The 24,808-nt window shown below is 33.7% G+C and overlaps 2 protein-coding genes across 3 annotated transcripts; both read left to right on the forward strand.

Annotated features, from left to right (window-relative positions):
• Window positions 1-1,552: 1,552 nt before the first annotated feature.
• LOC137831200 (FHA domain-containing protein DDL) lies at window positions 1,553-7,839 on the forward strand. Of its 2 annotated transcripts, none has more exons than XM_068638777.2 (10): window positions 1,553-2,314; window positions 3,567-3,595; window positions 4,287-4,353; window positions 5,156-5,213; window positions 5,289-5,381; window positions 6,069-6,183; window positions 6,290-6,337; window positions 6,431-6,476; window positions 6,601-6,671; window positions 7,523-7,839. In XM_068638777.2, exons 1-10 carry the CDS (start codon window positions 1,802-1,804, stop codon window positions 7,560-7,562), a joined length of 1,080 nt encoding a protein of 359 aa, XP_068494878.1. In that variant the 5' UTR covers window positions 1,553-1,801; the 3' UTR covers window positions 7,563-7,839. The 2 variants fall into 2 exon arrangements, with proteins under 2 accessions (XP_068494878.1, XP_090159446.1); XM_090303320.1 differs by having other exon boundaries at window positions 1,639-2,321.
• An 11,771-nt stretch (window positions 7,840-19,610) lies between these two features.
• LOC137831197 (tryptophan synthase beta chain 1) lies at window positions 19,611-24,096 on the forward strand. Its single transcript, XM_068638773.2, has 5 exons — window positions 19,611-20,141; window positions 21,092-21,448; window positions 22,359-22,801; window positions 22,912-23,006; window positions 23,748-24,096. The coding sequence occupies exons 1-5, from the start codon at window positions 19,791-19,793 to the stop codon at window positions 23,921-23,923; spliced, it is 1,422 nt and encodes a 473-aa protein (XP_068494874.2). The 5' UTR covers window positions 19,611-19,790; the 3' UTR covers window positions 23,924-24,096.
• The last annotated feature ends 712 nt before the right edge of the window (window positions 24,097-24,808 follow it).

Genomic DNA, 24,808 nt, shown 5'->3' on the forward strand with positions numbered 1-24,808 from the left:
TAAGGGTTGTTTACTTGTGTCGCGCCCAAATGCGCTACACACCCTGCGTGCATGGATCCCTCGTGACTTAGGCTTTTTCTTAGTATTTGGGAGTTAATCTCATGTTAACTCATATTGCTTGTGGGACCCAGCTTACGTGGCTCATCTTTACTATCTAACACTGATGTCCGATGTCTGAGGTCTTCTTTGGAGTCGATGACTGAGGACTGGTCGGTACAATATTCGTCATATTTTCGTCATCACATTCGATGTGGGTTAAAATTGACACAGTAGAGGTAGAATTTGACATTTTCTTCCTACACTCCTAAAATGTTGTGCAAAGACAAAGTCGTCCCTATATAAAATTTGTATATTTATTTTTTTTCATTATGGATTACAAAATTTGGTAAATTTTTGTATTGGCACTTCTGTTAAATTTTTTATTTGGCGAATCCGGTAACCTCTCGGATTGGTGCTTCTTGTAGTACATGAATGATAGTGTTAATCCAAAATAAAAAAAATACAAAACATCCATAATTAAAAAAAACCATTCCTGATTTGTCAATATGTAATTCAAAACATGCATTCCGGATTCAAAAATTCATAATTGAAAAAAATCATTTTGAATCCTCCAATCCGTAATAAAAATTAGACTTCTGGATTCAGCAATCTGGAATCAACAATTTATGCAAACTTTATTTTCGGAACACCCCCTTATCGAAAAGCAACATGGTTGACTTTCGGATTGATGAATCCGTAGCACACTCTCAAATCCCAATTTCAAAATAAAAGGTGAAGGTCAAATTCGAGATTTATAAAATTATGAAGGTGAAAAAAAAAAATGTAGGGATGTAGGAAGAAACTGCCTTACCCTTTATTTCTTTCCACCATCAGTTTTTTCTTTCTCTTCTCTTTCCTTTTAAAAAATCTGGATCCATTTCGCTGGCCAACCTTTTTCTATTTATCACTCATTCTTTATATCCTCATCCCTACTTTAAAAAAAATACGAATATATAATGTATATCCACAATTTTAAAAATTATTATAAATTTATATTATAATATTATAATCTATATAAAAACACAATGTAAAAAAATGGAACAATTAGAATTTAGTTACATCCATTTAATCAAATTAATATTATTTCATGAAAGCTAGATATTCATACATATAAAATCTCACCTGAGAAAATTGATTGGAGTAGGATTTCTCATCTTAAAATTGAAGCCCTTAAGTATTTCACCTCCTATCTTTACAACCTTTGTTATTACCAACAACTATGGGAACCAAAATTAGGGAGAAATAACCAACAAATAAGAAATATGGGCATAATTGGGTATTTATGTGTTTTTATATTTGTATTTGTATTTATTAAATTGAAATATAAATTTATAATAAATATTTGAATAATAACATTGTTTAATCAATTTTCAATATTAAATATAACTATATATATAAATGATAAATTTCACTAACAATATATAATGAATTAAATTATAATTTATATTTTATATATTTACATGTATTTATCTATTATAAATTTTATTTATATAATAAATATTAATTCTATGTTAGTTTTCAGCAACAAAATGGCATTGTAGTGAGAATTGACAGAAGAAAATTTACAGAGAAAAGAAGAAATTGTTCTCTCACTGAAATGAAAATGATAAACCCTAAACCACCGAATTCTGAACTCACCACACAATAGAGAATCTGAATCACGATCACAGAACCTGTAAGCAATAACTAACGACAATGCTACAATTCTTAGCGCTGTTGTAGAACTTTGGATTTTGTGTCACTCAGGACCACAGTAGTAACCATGGGCCGTCACTCTTCTGGCAACCACTCTCCCTCCTCCCGCCGTCACCGGAGTCACCGCAGCATCTCTCCGCCGCCGAGAGAAAAGCATGAGCGTTCCGGCCGCGGCGTGGCTAAGCCGGTTCGGACCGATTCCGGTTCGCCGGATTCTCCGGCTCGCTCGCGCTCTCTGTCTCCGCGAACGAAGCGGTTGAAGAGAGCTCAGACGGAGCGCGAGACTCGTGAAGGTGAGAGGAGCCGTGGCAATAGCAGAGGAAGAGGTTCGGAGAGGGACGCAGTTGAGCGCAGGGAGAAGAGGAGAACGGAGAACGACGGAAGCGGCGGTGGTGGTGGAAAGAGTAGCAAATCGGAGAAGAGGACGGAGAACGAAGACTCTGGCGGAAGGAGTAACAAATCGTCGCGGTCGAAGCACGAGAGGTCGCCGGAGCGCGAGCGCAATGGAAGGGGCCGGCATAGGTCTCAGTCTCCGCCGCGTCATCACACCTCCTCCGGGAATGCAAAGCCTCGTGATGAGGTGTCCGGTGATATCCAACCCTAGTTCATACCAATTCTTCGAGTTCTACTCTTTTTTTTGTAATTTAAGTTGTTTTTGCTTATGTTTGGTATGTGTGTTGTTTTGCTGAATTGTAAAATCTGAAGTATTTTTTAATGCTGATGTTGGAATGAAAGGTTGGAGGATGTGGTTTGGGAGATGGTTTGGGAGATGGTCTTATGGTTGGAATCCTGTTGAACGTTTGTTGTGACTTTTGCTAGATAGGGGTGGGTGGGAATTTAGGTGTTTCTGGATGTCCATTGAATTTGTGGAATGTAGAGTTTTGGATGTAATTTGAGAAAATTTGAAGCTTCTTTAGATGTATGAGGGGATCAGAGAGTTTGGCAAAATAAATGTTTGTGATTGGGAGATTTTAAGAATGAGGGTGAAAATTGAGTTAGGTGAGGTTGGAATTTTACTAAGGTGGGGTTTTGAGGATCTATCTGATGATTTTCTGAGGGTGGATTTAAGTTGAATACTAGTACTATGAAAATATGTGAAAAAAATGGACAAACATGCGATTGTTATTGTAATCAGGGTTTGTACTCAAGTTATGTGATTAAGGTAGTGACCGTAACTGTAGAAGTTGTGAGAGCTCTGATTCTGTTGTCTTGTGTGCTGACCACCTATTATAAGTTAATTTTTAGTTGAAGTGTAATTCTTCTATTTACAATTTACATCAAGAAAAAGGAAGCGTTAACAGAAATTATAATGGTACTTTGTATTTGAAATATATATTTCTTTAATTAGAGAAAATTGCCTCATCCAGTATTGGTTTTTCTTTTTGAGTACCTGTTTATTTCATGTTGCTTACTAGTATTGTCTCGTAAGTTCTTTTAGACATTGTGGTATGGAAGATTAAACAAGGGAAAAGGTGAGGTCAGCTTGGAACTTATGGAGGTTTTTATAGAGTAAAACGTTGCCTTTCCTATGGGAGGCTTTTAGTTTTAGTACTAATTAGCAGTTTCATTTGACAAGTCATAAGTGAGTGTGAGGATGAATATAAACATGATGCATGAGTAGTAATTTGTGGACTGGTAATGGTAATCTCTTGGTTTCAAAGTGCTGATTCATTTATAAAATTATTCTTTATTTTTGGCATTTATGTTTCATTTTCCCTTGTTTTCTCCCATCTTTGTGTTCTCTTTATTCCTGTTTTGAACTTCTTTCTATTTTAAGGTTTAACTATTTTCTAGAATTAATGCTTATCTGGATTGCTGTTTAACTTTTGAAGATGATAAACTCAAGCGGAGCTGAAGAAATGTAAGTTTCTGTTTGAACTCTGAAATTTATTTACCATAGTGTTTGATTGTTGGTTTTTGTTTGATTTAAGCCATATCTATTAATAGGAATGCTGCATTTTTTTTTTGTCTTAAACTGTTCAATCTTTAACATTCTTTGACTCTCTTCCCCCATCTTTGCTCATCTTGGTTGGATGAATAGTGGTGTGATCTCATTTATGTAATCTTACCAGGCCGTGGTGTGATCTCAATTGTGGTTAGATATGTGATCATCAAACTGATAAATTTTATTTTTGTAAAATAATGTTTTTAGGCAGCCTTGAGCTTGAACATATTATAGATTTTTTGTGCTGAACTGTAGGTTGAATATTAAAAATTTGAATATCATACAGTTCTACATATTACTTTCTATAAATTGAATGTAGTATGTTCCAAACAATTTTATGTCCATAGATTAAAAGAGATTATGTCTACTTTTTAAGAGGAAATTAACGGTCAAACCTCAGTTATGGAATATAAGGATCTCAGCATCCTCCTTTTAATAAAGTTGAATTGTCAAAATAGTGGTAATGAAACTGGATTATTAGCTCATTTGTTGTATTTTCTTCTCCTCTATCCTTAAAAGTGTGGAACTTTGGGTTCTACTTTTTGAATAATTTAGAATTAGTTGGTATTGCTTTTTGTTGATGACAGTCTGATTGCTGCTTTGGCAGGGATGTGGAGAATGATTCTATTAGGAAAATGAAGGCTGCTGCAGATGCTTTGGAAGAAAAACAGAAGGTAATAATGGGCTAATCTTGTGTCAGAATATTATGTAGTTCTCCATGTTCTTTTTATACTGGTTGGGTAGGAGTTGAGACCCCTTTCAGGTAAATTAGCTTGTTTACTCCTTATACTTTATTGCTAAGCTTCATGCTTTTGCATCTTGCTTTAATCTTTTGGAGGCTTCTATTGCTAATTGGTTGGGTTGGATACTGTACATGCGAAGACAATGTTTAATTGGCCACTTGTGTTGTTCAGTAGATGTTTGTGAAAGAGTCATATCTAACCTAGGTTATTGCTGCTCTATGGCATAGAGATTCTTCTTCTCAAAGAACATAAATAAAGATGTTGTATGAAGTACTTGCTAACTGCTTCTTTACTAGTTTCAATAGTATTCAATCAGGTGACCTTTTCTTTGTGGAGGCTATAATGAGGCATCCCCAAGCTCAAGATATTACTAAGTTATATGTTAGATAGACTTTACCATTCAAAAATGAAAAATTGAAAGACATTTGATTTAAGAATGAAGGGGCGGGGTGGCGGGGTCCGAGGGAAGGAGAGAATAAATATTTAAGCATTGTTAATATTGAAAACACTATGACAGCATTTATATTTATGTCAATTGAATTCGAAGTTAGTTGTGTGTCCAGAGTGCTTAATTTGTATCTATTAACTCAAGTTGAGTTGCAATCCAAGGAAAAATAGTGAAATAATATGGTTTAAAAATTAAAAGCTGATATTTCTATTTTGTATAAATAAGGATATTTCTTAGTGATTTACTCATTTTTTTTCTGAAATCATGTCATTTATACTTTTGCAGCAAAAACCTTCATTTGAGCTATCTGGGAATCTCGCAGCTGAAACAAATCGAGTCAGAGGTGACACTACTATTTTTTAGCATGTTTTTTTATCATTCACTATTAATTATATGCTGAACAGTGTTTCTTTTTCAGGCATTACTTTGTTATTCAATGAACCACCAGAGGCTCGAAAACCAGATATTAAATGGAGGCTTTATGTTTTCAAGGGTGGTGAAGTGCTAAATGGTTAGTGTTTATGGCATCTGCATATAAAATATGTTATAATAACAAACTGTCAAACTTGTATGCCCCATGTCAATATATTATGAAAGCTTTTCTCACACATGATAGACCTGTAGGTTTTTTTCCCTAGTTTCTGGTGTTGCAAAATAACAAACTGTTTTGTTTTGTCCTTTTCCATGCTTCATGTCTGTGAATTTTTCTGGTTTATATTGTTCACTTTTCCTTTTTGTTTCTTGTGTTATATCATTCCACTGAGCCCTGGACACTTCTACCTGTTGGGTACATAAGAAGTGTGCTTAACTGATAAGTGTAAGCTCTAGTTAATTGCTCAGTCCTCATCATTTGGTTTTTACTCTATTCACATGAATGCCGCTGATTTTTTTCCTTGCAATTTATTTGGTAAGTTTCCAACACCTTATGCATTTGGATGAGCCTCCCATAGTTAGATGAGCTTTATGTCTGAATTCCTTTTCTACTTCCACATTTGGTTATATGTTATCCTTGTCTCTACAATTTCCTTCCTTTTCTCATAAATTTTCATCAGTTAATTTAAAAAAAAAAAATCTTTTTGCAGTTTAGTTGTTTAATTAAAAATCTTCTGTAATGTAATTTTCTGGGCTTCCAAAGAACACTTTATTTTTGCTTTCTACCTACTTTTGCTTAAAAAAATTCCATATGATTGATTGGCAGAGCCCCTTTATATACATCGCCAAAGTTGTTATCTTTTTGGAAGGGAAAGAAGGGTTGCTGATATCCCTACAGATCATCCATCTTGCAGCAAACAACATGCTGTTATTCAATTCCGGTATTTCATCAATTTAAGCTACCCCCGCAAGGGTTCCTTTGGATATCAGTATTTTAATTATGGTGATTGGATTTTATGAACTTCTTAAAATTCCTTATCTTATTAGGCAAGTTGAAAAAGAGCAAGCTGATGGTACATTATTAAAACAAATAAGGTAATGCCAGATTCGTACTTATAAGTTATATGCACTCATGTACCGCTAAAAGTTTCTCCATATGCTAACCTAATATGTACTTTTCTGCACTAGGCCTTACATTATGGACCTGGGAAGCACAAACAAAACTTTAATAAATGTGAGTGTTGGTTGAATGCTTTTGATAGTTTGATTAGTTTCTTTATGTTTATTTGTTTTGGTAGTAATGAATGGGCTGAAGTTAGATATATAATGAGTATGTGTGGTACTTTCTGCTTTTTCAGGATAGTCCCATTGAGCCTCAACGATATTACGAACTTAGGGAAAAGGACACCATTAAATTTGGTAATAGTAGGTAAGTGAGATGTAGATATTCATTGTTTTTCATGATGTTCAACATACATGTTTCTTTTGTCCAAGTGGAGAATTGTAGGCAAAAGTTGTATCTCTGCTTTCATCTGTGAATATATTTAGTGTTTTGGGTGACTGCAATTAAAGGTTACGGATGTTTTTCCAATCTATTAAAGCTATTGCTTCTCCATTTTGTAAATTGGAATGTGCAAACTGACCTTTGAAGTCCCTAAAACGGGAATCCAACACACACTTAGTAACTGCGCCACCTTCCGATGACATATTATATTTTGTAGCTTATTAATATGTAATATTTATCATTCATTTCTTTGAACCTAATTATTTTGGTAATAAGGTTTTTAACTGAAGAAAGAATCTGTACAAGAAAAAGATTTCATATATGGATTAGAGGGAAGTTAAGTTCTTTGACTGGAAAGGGAAGGGCACATTTTGTTAGTAACACTATTTGAATATAAGGAGTTAAGTCTTGTGTATTGTGCCCTCCAGTTGAGCTACGAGGCACGGTTAAATTGTTGTTAGTGGTGCCAAGGTCAGGCATTTATGTTCTGACGCAGAAGTCAAACACTTTGTTTAACTTTTCATGAAGGTGGAATTTTTTTTAGGATATTATGTGACCTAAAATTTTACTGGTTGAGGACTAGTTTGTCGGAGGCATCTGAATGCAATGAATTTTATTGTGTTTTCTTTTTCGTTGGTACAAATGCAAGTCTCTGACCACCAGTCAAAGTATGTCTATATACTTCTCATGCCTCTTCACGTCTTTAATTTCTTAGCAATGAATTTTGTACATGTTCTATATGATGATTATTATTAACACATTGTCTTCTACTGCAGTCGAGAATATGTATTATTACATGAGAATTCCATGGGGTAATGAACTTCAGACTTTCTAGCTTGGCTCCAGTCTGCTCATCAGAACTGATTAAAGCGTTCCATCAGAAGTTCTTGTAATCAGAGTACTACTTTTGTGTATCTCTGCTTTCAGAAATTTCTAGTTCAGTTTGTGTACAAGTTTCTTGTTATTATTGCAAGACACATTGGATAAATTCAATCTTCAGTCCCCTACTTGAGCAAAACCTGACCTTTATAAGCTGGTAAATTTTCCCTGTGAACTTACTTTGCTTTATTGAAACATTTGCTTGTTAGTTTCTGATAGGGTTCAAACATTTCTCTTCCTCTCATCCCTTCTTAAGATCACAAGGGAATCTATATTTTATTCGAGTGTCTGAACAAATTGAGTTTAATTTCTATGTTTATCATTGTAACAAATTTATTATATACCTCGTCAAGTGTTAACATATTATATAATAATGAAAGCTTAATTCATCAAGAAACTGCGGTTAACTGCAGTTTTAGAACTTAGTACAAATTTGTCATCCATGTTTGCAGCTTCAGCGAGTTTTAACTGACAAGAAATTGATGAGTTTTACATTAATTGTTAAACCCTCTTTCATTCTTCGATCCAAGACTTGTGATAGGTTGAATAGTAGTGAAAAATATTAAACTGTTTTGTGTAAATTAAATTAATAAAATATTTTTTCAAAAAAAATCAGAAAGTGTTAATTATGTGCGCTTCAGTGAGTTGCAGAGTTTGCCATAAAATTCAATAATTTAAATGGTATGATAAGAGAAAAATTAGACCTTCACGGAACCTTTTTTGTGTGCATCATATTATTTTTTAATATTTTTCATTTTAATTACTAAAGTAAGATGATGATAATAAATAAGGTATTTAATTATTAGAATTTTAACAAATATAATACAAAATTCTTTTGCAAAAGTATGTTTTTTCCGCTTCATAAAAAGTATCTCCAAATCAATAGTTGAATTTTAATTTAACTTGAAAAATAGAACTCCATTATCTGTCTCTTTGCAACGAACTTGCTAGTTCCAATATCTTAAGATTCGCCTTAAACAAATTAATTCATTTAAATTCTCAGAAGTCTAAATTGAAGTCATTCAAATTAAACATGTAGTTCATGAATCTATATAGATTTTAGAGTATAAATTAAATTTTTAAACAAAACATTTGAAAAGTTACGTAAAAAAATGTTACATTTTCTTGAACTATAACAAAAGGTTTAATGGTGTCTCTGATATTTCAAGAAATCAATTTCCTAGTAAAATTATTAAAAAATAGTTTTGAAATAATTGATAAAGGGGTGTATTGATCCCTAGTTTAGATGATATCGGTAAAAAAAAAATCATTATTTGAGATATTATCTATTCTTAAACTTTGAATTCGGGTTTTTTCCTTTAAAAAATGTTTCGATGAGTTAAGGAAGAAAAAGTAAAAATATATTTAAAGGACTCATAAGGTATGTGAGATAATTAGATATACGAGTAGTTATTAAATTTTCTAATGCTTTAATTTCTATAAACAAAAATATAAAAAAAAAACTTATAAATGAATATGAGAGAAAAAAGTATTCAAAATGTTCTCGTTTAATTTCAAATTAAAAAATTTAAATTCATGAAAGCAAACTTACTTTTTCGACAAAAAGTTTTATACTAATTTCAAGATGTATGTTATATTCATTTTCTTTTATAAACAAGTTATTTTGTATAATAAAAATGAAATTAAGAAAATAAATTATTCCAAACAAATGTATCTAACTATAACTAAAAGAACAATTTTCCACTACATTCACCTTTTTTTTTTTGGTAGAAACTAATATATAATTCGAAATTGTAACAGGGTAAATTAAAACACAACCCTTAAGGTAAGAAAAACTAACTTTAATTTTTAATAGCATCCTAGGCTAGAAGATGATGTGAGGGGGACGGGGAAGTGGTCCCAATATTTAATTTATCTTGTAGAGGTGTTGTTTGTTTATATATTTTTTAAACTTGTAGAAATGTTAGATTTTAATAGTTTAGTATTTAATTGTTATGTTAAGTAGGACTTTTAATATTGTGGATTGCATTTTGAATGATATTGTATGATGAAAATTGTATGGAATTGAAGTCACACATTTGGGATAATGTATCGACGGATGTTTATTTGTGTATTGAGTATTGATGTCTATGTGGTAACACAGATCTCTGAACTTGATTGATGATCTAAGTCATATAGACTAAGATATCAGGTGGTGAGAAGCTGATGGGGAAGTTCATGCATACTGTGACACGAGATGCACAACTTGGGTTGTATTGAACTTACTATGATCATTTCTCTTGGATTCGTTGGTAATCCAAGTCTTAAATATTGGATCATGTGTTAATCTTTGGTAGGACTTACTTAATACGGGTCTTCCGGAAGACGTCAGTTGTTATTTTATATGTTGAATATCCTGGATGTGTATATCCATGTAGGATCTATGTGATTTTTTTTATTTTTTTTTTAGATTTGAAGAAGATTGGATAATTGATAAATTGATCCATGTAATTTGGTTTGTCCTTTTGATTGAATTGTGGGTATATTATAAAATTGTATTTTCACGAGCAAAAAATCATAGAGGTGTCGGAGGTTTTGCAGGGTTTTAGGATATTGTTTTTAACCTTATATTGTAAATATTTGTATTTTTATAAGTCTTAATAATGTATTAAGAATGTTTTTGAAAAACTCTAAGCTTGTATATAAACATGTAGGATTTGTATTGTAATAGTTAAATGTATATCTAGGTGGTACAGAAATCACTGCATATTTTCTGATTTTAACCATTTTTTAATTTATTAAAAAATTAATAAAACTCGTTTTCGTGTAATATACATATTAGTAGGCATTAAAATAGTTTCGGTTCATCCAATAATATATTTTCTTTTAAAGTTTATCTTGTGATAAAAAATAAAATGTAATAAAAATATAAAATTAATATATATATATATATATAATATTTAGGAAACTACTTTCTAAAACCAAAACTTGAAAGCTTGAAAAAAAATCACATTTTATAATTTTATAGAAAGGGGAGTATTACCATTCTTACAATAAATTATATCATTCTTAAAAAAAACAGAGAGAGAAAAGTAATAGAAATAAATAAATAAATAAATACAAAAACTATACTATACAAATTATTATATGAATTGAAATACAAGCATTAAATAGTGTATTTAAAAAATGTAATATCCTGTTTGTAAATAAGTTGGACATTTTTTGTGAAAAAAAAGTGGCAAATGATGTCAGAGATGTTGGGTTTAATAGTGTCAAAGTTAAGAGGGGTGAATTGACCTTTTAAAAGTTTCTCGCATAATCAGTATTATTTATCACAGTTTACAGAAAATAAATCGATTTATTTGGAAATGAACAGATTTATTTTGGCACTGTTTGTTTGAAAACGTTTATACAACCAAGTTAATCACGAGATTATGCAGATTGATTTTCCAGATACACACACTGATATTAGGAAGAAAAACCGAGAATCACAAAACAGCAAGCTTCAATTTTAAGCAAGTGATTAAGGTTCAATTGATAGCTTGACAATTAATTGAGTAACCTATCACAGTCAATCTGTTCCAGTGGCTTTTAATAGATTATAGATGTTCTTTTCAGAATCAAACAGTTTTTCCAGAAATTAAGAACAGTATGAACCAAGCCCAGAAAGAACAAATTTATTATTAATTGAACAAATTTATTTCTTGACAGCTTAACAAATATGCAGAAATTTAAGTGCAGAGATTAAGGGAGAATGAACACAAGGCAATTATACTGGTTCACTCAACTGAGCTACATCCAGTCTTCACCTAAACCAAGGTGAAATTCACTAAATCATAATTCAAACAAACACAAACACCACTGTTCTTGAACCCTACAAGAACTTTGGTTCCCTTGCTGAAAAACCCTATTTCAGCATAAACACTCATCAAGAAACCCTATCAAGAAGAGTTTACAACCACAATTTTACAAGAAATGAAATGTGAAATGAATACACCTGATAGAGGATGCAGAAATCTGCCTTAAACCAGTAGAACAAATCGCTAAAACTGTAGCAGCACCTCTCACCAAGCTTTGGAACCAAACAAGAACAAGCACACTTTTGATTTTCGAGATCTTTCAAGAACAAATGCTAATTCTTTGTAAATCCTTAATTCTCTTATGCAAAACTTGTTTTCTCAATTGTATGATCGATGATTAAACTCAGAAACAAGTTTTCTTTTTATAGAAAACCAACTTATAACAGATTTTTGAAAAACAGTTAAAGCTGTTATAAAAAGAACAGATTGAAAATAAAATGAACAGATTTATTTTCAAAAGTAGTTAGAGAATCTGTTATGTGAGGAGACTTAGTCAACCATTCTGGTGCAGGGACAAAACTGAAAACCGTTTAAGATAGACATGGCACCAGAGTCAAAAAGAATCTATTCATTTACAGATGAACAGATTTATTTTTCAAAACGATAACAGAAAAAGCTTAACTATTAGAACACAATCGTTTCGAACGGTAGAAGACTTAGTCAAAATACTTGATGCACAAAAACTAATTTTCACAAGACTTAGACAAAGCATCAGTTTAAAAAAGAATCTGTTTATTTAGAAAAGAACAGATTTATTTTTATGCAGTAAACATGTTTTTTGTAAAACATGTGAAAAACAGTTTAAGAAATTTTGTGCTTGCTCTTATCACATGGTCAGTGGTTAAGAGGTGAGTTACTCAGCAAAAAGCCTACTCTTAAACAACCTCTAATCACTACCTAAGACATTCTTAAAGCAAAAGGAAATATACATGAATTGTACATAAAAGTCTTCATCAAACACATGTCTTGAAGGGGCAGCAACCATCTTCAACAAGAGAGGGTATGAAATGCAAAAGAGATCTTTCAATAGACTAAAGAGTTATTTAGGAATTTGTAAATACTTCCTTTTTTTAAAATAAATATTTATATTTATGTTAATTCAGTAAATTTCAACTTTGTCGAGTTCTTTTACATCAATTTATAAAGGTTTACCATCCTTTAAAAACTCTTAGAATGCTCAACTATTCTTTATCATTAAATTCCATTGCTTTAGAAAAGTTTATATTTATAAAATTGAATACAGAGAGCATGACATATAACAAGTCTTGGATTTCATGTTTACATTAAATTCCATTGCTTTAGAAAAGTTTATATTTATAAAATTGAATACAGAGAGCATGGCATATAATAAGTCTTGAATTTCATGTTTACAAGAAATGAATAGAATGGTGTGGGTGAAGAAGAAAGTGTTTTTTTGGAAAGAACTGAAACTTTATTTTTCATTTATTTTTTGATGCAGTAATCTTTACACTGATAAGGCTTTATACATACAAAAGAGAAAAAAAAACTTTGGGCTTAAGAACAGAGCCCGTAAGAAAGATATAGGCCCAATAACTTAAACTTAAAACCCTCCCTCAAGCTGGAGCATGTAAGCAAAGAACTCCAAGCTTGCTGATAAGTTTCTGGAAAATGCTTCGCTCGAGGGCTTTTGTTAGAACATCTGCAGGTTGCTCTGCAGATCGAATGGGCAGAAGGTGGTACAAATTTTGTTGCAGCCTTTCACGAACAACATGACAGTCAATGTCAAATGTGTTTCGTACGCTCATGAAAGCTACTATTGAGAGCAATATGCCTGGCTGCTTGTGAATCGCAGTAAAGACATGCGATGTTGGAGGTGGTGACATGGAGATCTCTTAGAAGAAAGGTCAACCATTGCAGCTCACATGAAGTTGAAGCCAAGGCGCAATATTCTGCCTTTGAGGATGATCTAGAAACTGTGATTTGCTTCTTGTTTTTCCATGAAATCAATGATTCTCCCAGAAAAATGCAGAAACCAGTTGTTGAGCATCGAGTCATGGAACATGACGCCCAGTCAGAGTCACTAAAAGCTTTTAAATGCAAAGCATAATTCTTTGAATAGAACAAACCTTGTGCAGGTGCAGCTTTTATGTATCGCAACACATGTTGAACGACACGATGATGATGGATTGTAGGCTTTTGAACAAATTGACTCAGATGTTGAACAACAAAGCATATATTTGGTCTAGTGTTTACAAGATGCAAAAGACGTCCAATGAGTCTTCTATAACTTGAAGGTTCATGAATGTCAGCTTCTTCAAACATATTATCTGCCTTTTTCTGCATGGGTGTGGTTGCTGGTTTGGCACCTAGCATCCCTACATCATCAAGAATCTCAAGAGCATATTTTTTTTGACAAAGATGAATACCTTCATGTGTTCGTGCTATCTCTAAGCCAATAAAATATTTCAATTTACCTAGATCTTTGATTTTAAAAGTAGTATTCAACAAGTTCTTCATAGTATTTATCTCATGCATATCATCACCGGTTAGAATAATGTCATATACATAGACTAATAAAGCAATAAAAAAAATTTCTAATTTTTTTGATAAAGAGAGAATTATCAGCTTGAGATTGGATGAAACCTATGGTTAAAAGATATGAGGCAAGCTTTTCATACCACTGTCTACTGGCTTGTTTCAAGGCATATAAAGATTTGGTCAGATGACAAACTTGATTTGGTTTTGCATTGATGATTCCAGAAGGAACTTCCATATATACTTCTTCAGTGAGATCACCATGTAGGAACGTGTTATCCACATCTAGATGTTCAGGGTGCCAATCTTTGATAGCCGCAATAGCAAGAATCATGTGAATTGTTGTCAATTTTGCTACTGGGGAATATGTTTCGAAGAAGTCAATCCCTTCTCGCTGGGTGTAGCCTTTTGCTACTAACCGAGCTTTGTACCTCTCAATATTTCCATCTGCTCTTCTTTTAATTTTGTAGACCCACTTACATCCTATGGGAGTCTTACCCTCTGGAAGATCCACTAACATCCAAGTGTTGTTGATCTCAAGAGCTTTAATATCGTCGTTCATGGTTGCCTTCCATTTATCAGATTTAACAGCTTCCTCATAGGTATGTGGTTTAGTTTTCAGAAAAAGGGAAACATAGTAGTTAAAATGTTCATTAGATAAATTTTTATATAATAAGACCAAATTCAGTGCATACCTTGTTGTGCCAGTGTTTATTACCTTCTCTGAAGAGGTTAGCAATTGGTGATGATAATCTTCAAGGTATGTAGGGCTTCTTCGACTTCTTGTTGATCTTTTAAGATCTCCGACATCTTTGTTCTTAGTGTTTGCAACTTCATTCATGTTGCCTCTATGATAGCTGTCATGCGGACTTTCAAACATGTATTCCATAAAATTCTGATCATAGTTTAGCTTGTTTTGTTCACTTTTATCGGTGACTTGACAAAAGTTTTTCTCATAAAAGAGAACATTTCTGAAGACAAATATTTCTCTGGTTTGTGCATCAATGACTATATAATCTTTTGTTCCTACTTTAAACCCCAGAAAAATACATCTGTTGGCTCTAGGATCAAGTTTATTCCTGTTGTTTTCAAGAGTAGAGGCAAAACACAAACATCTAAAGATACGAAAATTACTTATATCAGGGGCAATTTTTTTTTATCAACAATAAATGAATAAAATTAAGGGGGATACTTAAGGGGTATCCCAACCCGTATACTACAGCCACAAAGTTACACTTTCACAAAAGAAAGTATAACCAAAATGCCTAAACCTACAAAAGGGAATGCCAAACCCAAACCAACACTTATGAAAGAACCAAAATGACAGTAACAATAAAAATAGCAGCACCCAAAACCCAACTGCACTCCAAAGAACAGCACAACAACACCTACAAAATCCTAACACTCTTCACCAGTTTTCCAAGTTGCTCCCCAACCGGCACCCTTCTAATCACACCCTCTCCACTTGAAACCTTCATTCCTTCACCGACCCTCCCCTACACATACGTATTATAGCAGTCTAACTAGCCAACCAGCCACCAGTCCACCTTTACACGTAACCCGGCTTAACGCCTTGGTTACTCATTACCACAACTTCACATTCCTCAACCAAGCTATCTCTACCCCCTGAAATGCGTGGCTCAAACCCAACCTCAGCTCCCCTCCAAAGCATCCAACCTTGATTTAAGCACGCCTCGTGACTCCAGAAACTGCAGACTCCTTTATGAAGATGCTTCATGTTCCTGCAAAAAATGATTGAAGACCAACCCCAATACAGGTAACAACAGCTAACCCCTAAGGGATTCACTCCTTCACCATCACAGGTTCCATCCGAACCGTAACCTTCACATGATACCAACCAGAAATACCAGCTTCTTTAGAAGACACAAAACCAGGAAACATTAGCAGCTTTTAATACAGATAATTGGGTTAAAAACCCAATCTGTAAAAGAGTAAGAAAATGAACGGGCTTTATGCTTCAGCCACAACCAAGACTTAAGTTGGGCCCTCTGGAATACCTCCTCTGCATCTACAACCCCTTACTGAAAGGTAATCAGATTCCTCTAGTCCCATATACTTCTAATAACATTTACCCAGACCCCTTTCCAGATCTTATTCTGCTTGTTAATAACTTGAAACAAGTGGAAACTTAGGAATGTCGCTTAAGATCATGATGCTCAACAAAAGAAATGCCTACCCACTGAAGGCATTGGGACCATACCTGTTGAGCATATTTACAATCCATGAAAAGATGTTGACAGGCCTCTTCCTGTAGCAGACACAAGGGACACACTGTTGAATTCAACATCATCCCTCTCCGACTCAAACTCACTCTAGTGGGGATTCTCCCCTTAAACACCCTCTAGGCTGTTACCAAAACATTTGGAAAGGCCTTCACCTTCCACAGGAGCTTAAACACTTATATCAGGGGCAATGGTGTACAGTTTTTCATATGGACATTTATTTGAAATAACAGGAGAAGGCACTCTATTTATGAGATGAACAACATGCATTATGGCATAAGACCAAAATATTTTAGGAAGATTAGATTGAAACATGAGACACCGGGTCACATTTAAGATGTGTTGATGCTTACATTCTACCATATAATTTTGTTGTGGTGTTTCAACACAAGTGGTTTGGTGAATGATATCGTACTTATCATAAAAATCCTTGCAGCAAAATTCTTGGCCATTGTCAGTTCTGATAATTTTAATTCCTTTATCAAATTGATTTTTAACCATGACAACAAAATTGGTTAAAAGACTACGTGTTTCATTTTTATTTTTCATCAGATATACCCAAGTAAATCTAGTGTAATCATCCACAACAGTGAGAAAATATTTGTGACCATGAATAGAAGGAATACTAAAGGGACCCCAAATATCAATATGAACAAGATCAAAAGAATTATCACATGTACTTTTGCTTAAAGGAAAAGGTAATTTATGTTGTTTAACAAGATGGCAAGGAGTACACATATTGTTCTTATCAAAGCATATGTATGGATAGGTCTTACTCATGCATTCTAACACCTTACTCGAGGGATGTCCCAATCTACAATGCCATGTATCAAGATTTTTTACATGCTGAAAAGGCTCATCAGTTTGAGTGAAGAGAGCAATATTCTTCTCGGATGAAAAATCAAGATTATAAAGTCCTGCACCAAGCCTAGCTCGTCCAATCATCTTGGATGTAGTTGTGTCTTGAATCTGACATTCATCACGAAAGAAAACAAATTTATAGTTAAGTGAAGTGTTGAGTTTCTGACAGATAATATATTCAGGGCAAATTCAGGAATAAATAAAACATTTTATATTATGGAATCTTCAGATAAGACAATAGTCCCAACATATTTTGCAATAACTTGGGTATTTTTAGGAAGTCTAACTTTCACAAGCTCAATTTCATAATAAGTCAAAAACAAACATATCACAGGTTACATGATGAGTGGCTCCGGTATCAAGAATCCAGAATTTTTTATGAGTTTTACATCAGTGGCAAGATTACTGGTTTTTCCTTTGTCATTATTCATTTGAATAATATCAACAATTTTTTGCATCTGTTCAGTTGATAAAGTATTCAGAATTTGATGATTTAGAAACTTATCTTGTGGAGAATTTTTTTCAACCATCTACTCTTCAAGATTTTCTACCGCATTCGTAGCAGCGTGTGTGATTCTCTGTTTGATCCATGGTGGATAACCGTGTTTTGAGTAGCATTCATCCGCAGTATGGTTCATCTTGTTGCAGAAAGAGCATTGCTTTCCAATCTGCCTTTGTCATTTCCTTTCCATCCACTGATGTTCCGTTTATTACTAGATTGGCTTGCGTTGTTAGTCAGAATTTTTTACTCTATGACAACGGCATCACTAAAAGTTCTTTCTTGTCTCTCTTGTTGTAGGACAAGAGAAAAAACTTTGTTTATACCTGGTAATGGTTCCATGAAAAGAATATGGGTCTTTATGTTGTTATAAGTGTCTCTAGGCCTTTCAGAAAAGACACAACTCTTTATGATTCTCTGTATTCGAGGATGATCTTGGACAATCTGCAGGTGCATTTGGAACTACAGATGCATGTAGGAATGGGGCGCAATGAATCCAGTTCTTCCCACAATATTCTGGAATCTGTGTAATACTCATAAATGCTTCTCTCTCCCTGCCTGATCGAATTTATTTCTTGAAGGAGACCAGAAGTGCGGAAATGGTTGCTTTTGGAAAATCTCTCCTTCAGATCTTTCCATAAATCCCTTGTGTTGTCAATGTAAATGGCGCTTTGAGCAATTTGTGTGATAAGGCTCCAATTAATCCACAAAATCACAATGACATTGCAACGTTCCCATGCTTCGTATTTCTTGCTCTTGCGTGTCGGTTATGGAATTTCTCCACTAACAAATTTAAATTTGTTCTTCGAGAGCAAAGCCCTTTTCATCGCGCGACTCCATGAATGATAATTACTACCATCAAGGGGAGGTGAAACTAAGACCGCTCTTGGATTCTCTCCGGGATGAAGATAGTAGGGACTCGCTGGGTCTTGTGAAGAGTCCTCGGAAACCATGGAAGGAACAAGATGAGAGGATACAAGGATGGGAAGAAAAGAGGGAGAAACAGAGTATCAGAGTGAGCGCAAGTCAGAGCGAGTCAAACCCGCTCTGATACCATCTTGAATTTCATGTTTACAAGAAGCAAGAAATGAACAAACAATGTGGGTGAAGAAGAAAGCGTTTTCTGAAAAGAACTAAAATTGTATTTTTCATTTATTTTCTAATGCAGTAACCTTTACATTGATAAAACTTTATACACACAAAAGAGAAAAAAGAAACTTTGGGATCAGGAAGAGAGTACATAAGAAAAATATAGCCCAATAACTTAAACTTAAAATTGTGCATAAATGGAGTGAGACTTGTAAGATGAAGAGAAAGTTGAAGAAAGTGATGTGTAGAAGGAGACTTTAATGAATTTAACCTTGCTTATTGGGTGTTTAACCCTCCTTTTTTTCGTGGTGCAGTGTTATTTTTTTCACCTTTCACATAACAAAGATTCCTTTTGCATGCCATAATAAATTAATTTGAAATTCCATTATAAACTCCTCACGGATCCCATTTGCTTCACATATTACCTACCATCAAAATACTTTACTTACCACAAAATCCATTCATAAAATAACGATACATATAGACAAAACATTCGTAGCAAAATTAACGTAAGTAAACTTATCTATACATTTATTCATAAATAATTTACCTACGGATACTAAAATATTACTATTTTTATTTTTATTCATATTTTTAATCTTATTATTATTATTATTATTATTAAAGAGGAAACGACTTAACTTACATGATTATACATAAAATATTTAATAAGTGTACAAATTTTCTTTTATCAAATTATAATTATTATTATATTTTCTTATTATCCTTATGTACAAATTCACTGGAACTAAAAATAATAATATAATAAAACTAATAAGTTTTAGACGATTTTTTGAGTCCCCATACTCTTTTTTTTCTCAATTTAGACACTCTTTTCACCGAATTAAAGTACCTTTTCCATTTTTGGTATCTATGTTGTAACAAACAGAGCAGATTCACCAGATCCAACTCAAATTGGGTATGAAAAAAAGTAAATAAATAATAAATAAATAAATAATCTAATATTAGTCCAAAACCATTTAGGGTGTGAAGTGTGATCCCCTTTCTGTTGTCATCAAATCATAGCTGTGAATCTTGTCTCTGCATACAGACAAAAACACCAAGGAAAAGAACCAAACAAAATCTCAGCAATCTTTCACCCTATAAATTAAACCCCCACCAACCCCAAATCAATTTCTTTCAGAACAATAGAAAAAACTCTCTCAATCACTTGAAAATGGCTGCTTCCATCCCATTCACAGGTCTCAACTCCTCAAGGGTGCTTCCCATTCCCAGCCAGCCATACCCATCTTCCTATTTCCCCTCAAATGTGCTAAAGCTTGCACCTTTCAGAACCCCTTCTACCTTTTCTTCTTCTGTGTCCTGCTCTGCCACCAGGGACCCTTCCTCTGTTGTGCCATTGGAGCAACATCACAATTTGGATAATGGGTCGGTTTTGCCCAATAGACCCGATTCATTTGGGAGGTTTGGCAAGTTTGGCGGGAAGTATGTCCCTGAGACTCTGATGCACGCACTCACTGAGCTTGAGGCTGCTTTTCATTCCCTCTCTGCAGATGAGCAGTTTCAGGTTTTGTGAGACAGGCTCAGGCTTTTCATCTTTAGTGTTGTGTTATGTGATTTGAATGGGGGAGTTTTTTTTTTTTGTTTTTTTTTTGGGTTTGGGTGTGTCTGGAGTGGTTTCAATGGGTTTTGGCGGAAATGGGTATCCGAGGCAATGTGGTGTTGTGCTGAAGGTTTTTTATTGTTATATGGGTTGGTCTTAATCGTTTTGCATAATGCTTGTTGGTATTGCTCACAAATTGGTTGTTGAAATGTGGCACTGATGGTGATTGTAACTGTTTTGATATTTTTGGTGTTTTGGAAGCTTAGGGTGTTGGGAATGCTTTTTTTGTTGAATTGAATCCTCTATCCATGGCATGATGGAAGTGGGGCATAGCCAGAAACTGAACTGAAGTTTAGTTTTTGCAAGGTTTCAAAAAATGATATGCAACTGCAATTACGATTGCAACGAGGAGGTTTTTGGGGTCTTTGCGATCACAGTTGGCCATATCAGCCGTATTTATCTTGCAAATTTCTGTTATATCAGGGATAGCCACTAAACCATGACATTTAAAACCCTTGAGTTTTTTCTGTAGAACGACCAAGGGTTACTTACTTACAATCAACCTTGTTTTTTTGAAGTACTATCCTTGATGTTTATTGCCTTTTCTTTATGCTGTACCTTCTATTTTGATGCTTGTGAAACATGCACTTGTTTGAAGTTTTGAATGTGTATCATTTTATTCTTCAGCACTTTTTTTGGTCTTTACCATTTCAATTTCATACGGAAGTGACAGAAGTAAACAATTTGGAACTCCATTCAGTTAGTTATACTGAGGAGAACTTTCTGTCTCTCTTTTACATACTATCCCCGTCTCTCATTCTCTTGTATGTTAACAACATTCAGAGGCCATGGAATGTAGTTTCTTGGAAGGAAAAATAATGTAAATTTTCTGAGATGGGTGTTTTAAATTGCAGAAAGAGCTGGCTGGGATCCTGAAAGATTATGTGGGTCGAGAGAGTCCTCTTTATTTTGCAGAAAGGTTGACAGAGCACTATAAGAGGCCTAATGGTGAAGGGCCTCACATTTATCTGAAGAGGGAAGATCTCAATCATACTGGTGCTCACAAAATTAACAATGCTGTTGCTCAAGCTTTGCTTGCGAAGAGTTTGGGAAAAAAGCGCATAATTGCTGAAACTGGAGCTGGTCAGCATGGAGTTGCCACTGCTACTGTATGTGCTCGATTTGGTTTGGAATGCATTATTTATATGGGCGCACAGGATATGGAAAGACAGTCTCTCAATGTTTTCAGAATGCGTCTCCTTGGTGCTGAGGTATATCATTTGTTATTGTTGTCATAGATGTCATTATTCGTTAATCCTTTTATCTACTGTGGTTCCAGAGATTATCTCCACGGATAAAACTTTAAATTAATGCAAATACTATCTTAGTGTGGATTTGCAGTGTTGTTTCGAGTATAAAAATGTCTTTTAATTTGTTGTTTGTTTTCTTTTCCTTTTAATATACATATAGGTGACAGGATCCTTCCATGAACAAGTTTTTCATTGTTTCTCTTTTGTTAGACCTGTGCCACAGTCTTTTGTGCACATCTTTTTTGGAGGTTAACTTATGGATAAAATAAATTGAATATTCTGCTTCGTTCTATTTTGCAATCATTACCTGAATTATGTTATTCACAGATTAATTTATGAATATTCTGAAAGTATATAGTTTGTTGTGAAAATCTAGGTTTTGTTTCTACATACCAATCTTTAAAAACCTTTTTGTTAACACTTTTTCTGATCCAATGGCTTACACTTCATAGTTGGGATATGCCATTTTCTGGAGATTGTTTTTTGTACTGTACATGTATGTATGCATCATACCAGAACACATGATAAAAGCGCAGGACTGTAAAGATTTGGGACAAGATAGTGACACTTACATAATTATAAATAAATTCAATATTGTATTATTGTAATTAGTTGCATGTGAATAATTGTAGATCCAAAAAGATTAACTGTTGATTGTTTTATATGGAAAAAAGACACTTGGATTGATTTATGACATTTTTAATGAGGGAAATTATATGCTCTTTGTCTGCATGGGAAAAAGTGTTGTGATGTGACCTCATGTGTGTCCAAATCTAGTTGCTATACATTGAATTCAAAAGATCTGTCTTTGTTTGGAAAAAAAGTGCACAATACATTGGTCTGTGTAATAGGATATATTCTTGTAATATAGGTGAGAGCAGTTCACTCTGGGACTGCTACTCTCAAGGATGCTACGTCAGAGGCTATAAGGGACTGGGTGACTAATGTAGAGACGACTCATTATATTTTGGGTTCTGTTGCTGGGCCGCATCCATATCCAATGATGGTTAGAGATTTTCATGCTGTGATTGGCAAGGAGACCAGAAAGCAAGCTTTGGAAAAATGGGGAGGGAAACCAGATGTTCTGATTGCATGTATTGGTGGGGGGTCAAATGCCATGGGACTTTTCACTGAATTTGTTGATGACAAAGATGTTACGCTAATTGGTGTGGAGGCTGCTGGATTTGGTCTAGACAGTGGCAAGCATGCTGCAACTTTAACAAAGGGAGAAGTTGGGGTTTTGCATGGAGCTATGAGCTATCTGTTGCAGGATGATGATGGACAAATAGTTGAGCCTCACTCTATTAGTGCAGGGTAATTCATCTTACTGATAATTTGTTATATCAGTTGTTCTGTGCCCCTTGCAATTCTGCTTGTTCTGATTGTGTAATTATCTTTTCATTAACAACAAAAATTTTGTGCAGCTTGGACTATCCTGGTGTGGGTCCGGAACATAGCTTTTTGAAAGATTTGGGACGTGCTGAATATCATAGCATCACTGACGAAGAAGCATTGGAAGGTAGGATTACCTTGAGCTTGCTACTTTATACAGCACAACGAATACAAATTTTTACATAAAAATTTAGTATAAAGTAGAAATTGCATAGGTTTTGAATTTCATTTATGATTTGTCTCTCTCCCTCCTTTGAATTGGCCAACACTATGGTAACTCATCTCAATCACTTGTTCACAAAACTTATGTTACTATATCATTCTGCTAATCTTGATCTGATCTTAAGTTTCCTTTGGCACTTATTCTGCATAAGTTTCACATAGAATGGTGTGTTCTACGGTCTAAGAAAATGGTGCCCCCCTGTTCTGTCAAATGTCATATATTCTTAATTTCTGTCTTTGTTTACTTACAATTGTTACAGCTTCAAATTTAAATGTCTGTGGTCTTTGAAAATATCATGATTTTTTGTTTAATTCCTAATTTCCTATAAAAAAAAGAATCATTTTTAGTCCTTGCATTTAAATTTTTTATAGGGACTAAAACCAATCATTTTGAGTTGCTTTATGTCTGTACCGGTTGATTCCAATCAATGTCACAAACTCACAATTACTGTCCTTCATTTAATCTCACTGCTGATCCCTTATATCTCATGCATGCATCTATGGTTGCTGATATGAATTCTGCTATCATATAAAACATAGTCACTGATGGGAATATTTGAAGTGTGGAAGTAGGAAAGTGCTCATAAAACTATTGTATCATTTACTGTTTCTCTGTCCGAAACTTTGATTTTTTTTGTACGTGTAGCTTTCAAGAGAGTTTCACGACTTGAAGGCATAATTCCAGCTTTGGAAACATCTCATGCATTGGCCTATCTAGAGAAAGTGTGTCCAACCCTTCCCAATGGAACCAAGGTTGTGGTTAACTTCAGTGGTAGGGGTGACAAGGATGTTCAGACTGCCATCAAGTACTTGGATGTTTGAAAGGGTCATCATGTCATGTGGAATGGGTACTGAAGTGAGCTTACATAATAGAGAGACATAATTAATATAATTTATTTTTAGACCAAGTTTAAATAACAATGTATATTTGCTTCAGAAAACTGTTGCTATTCAATCCTCAATAATAATCTTGGTTTATGTTATTATATAATAAATGTTGTGACTGAATGCAATCAAATCTTATAGACTATAGAGGTAAACAAGTTTGCATAATGGAAAAACTATGTGACATAATTTTAGTACATTTTTCAAATTGAGGTTAAAAAAGAAATGTTGATTTTAACATGGAAAATGCTTGATATACATACATGTTTGTTGATTCATGTTCTATTAATTTGACTAAGGTGAAAGTAGTTTAAATAGTATTGGAAACCACAATATTTTATATATAAGTAGATGCAAATTTTAACTTTCATAATTTTAGTAATAATTTTGAGATTTTCTTTAAAAAATTGATAGAATTGAATTTCATTACACTTCATGCTTCCCATTTTATCTTCATGTTTCCCATTTAATCTATTATATCTGACAAGTTGCACTATAAAGGTAATCTTGGAACACCAATTAACATAAAATGGACAAATAATTTATTTCGAAAGGATTATTGGGTGATAATTATTTAAATATTCATATAAAAAATTGTCAACTCTTTTTGTCTCCCCACCATTGTGTTACTTATCCGATATAGAATAAATTTATTTTTTTATAAAATTGACTAAGACTAGTCTATTCTTAATAAATAATAAAAATAAGATACCTAAATGAATTTGAAGTGGTGTTTATATGTGTAATATTTTTTTATTATTTCATTATTGTTACACTTTTATCTTGAAATAATAAAAAACTTATTACACTCTTTTTTTGCTT

Source organism: Phaseolus vulgaris, chromosome 6, assembly GCF_051622355.1.
Source record: "Phaseolus vulgaris cultivar YP4 chromosome 6, ASM5162235v1, whole genome shotgun sequence".
Lineage (NCBI taxonomy): Eukaryota > Viridiplantae > Streptophyta > Magnoliopsida > Fabales > Fabaceae > Phaseolus > Phaseolus vulgaris.

What these genes read in the sequence shown, in the direction of transcription:
- LOC137831197 (XM_068638773.2), top strand. Translation starts at nt 19,791, where the DNA reads ATGGCTGCTTCCATCCCATTCACAGGTCTCAACTCCTCAAGGGTGCTT. An exon ending in CTGCAGATGAGCAGTTTCAG is followed by an intron (nt 20,142 to 21,091) that starts GTTTTGTGAGAC and finishes TTTAAATTGCAG; the next exon opens with AAAGAGCTGGCTGGGATCCT. An exon ending in TGACGAAGAAGCATTGGAAG is followed by an intron (nt 23,007 to 23,747) that starts GTAGGATTACCT and finishes TTGTACGTGTAG; the next exon opens with CTTTCAAGAGAGTTTCACGA.
- LOC137831200 (XM_068638777.2), top strand. Translation starts at nt 1,802, where the DNA reads ATGGGCCGTCACTCTTCTGGCAACCACTCTCCCTCCTCCCGCCGTCAC. An exon ending in CATGCTGTTATTCAATTCCG is followed by an intron (nt 6,184 to 6,289) that starts GTATTTCATCAA and finishes TTATCTTATTAG; the next exon opens with GCAAGTTGAAAAAGAGCAAG. An exon ending in ATTAAATTTGGTAATAGTAG is followed by an intron (nt 6,672 to 7,522) that starts GTAAGTGAGATG and finishes CTTCTACTGCAG; the next exon opens with TCGAGAATATGTATTATTAC.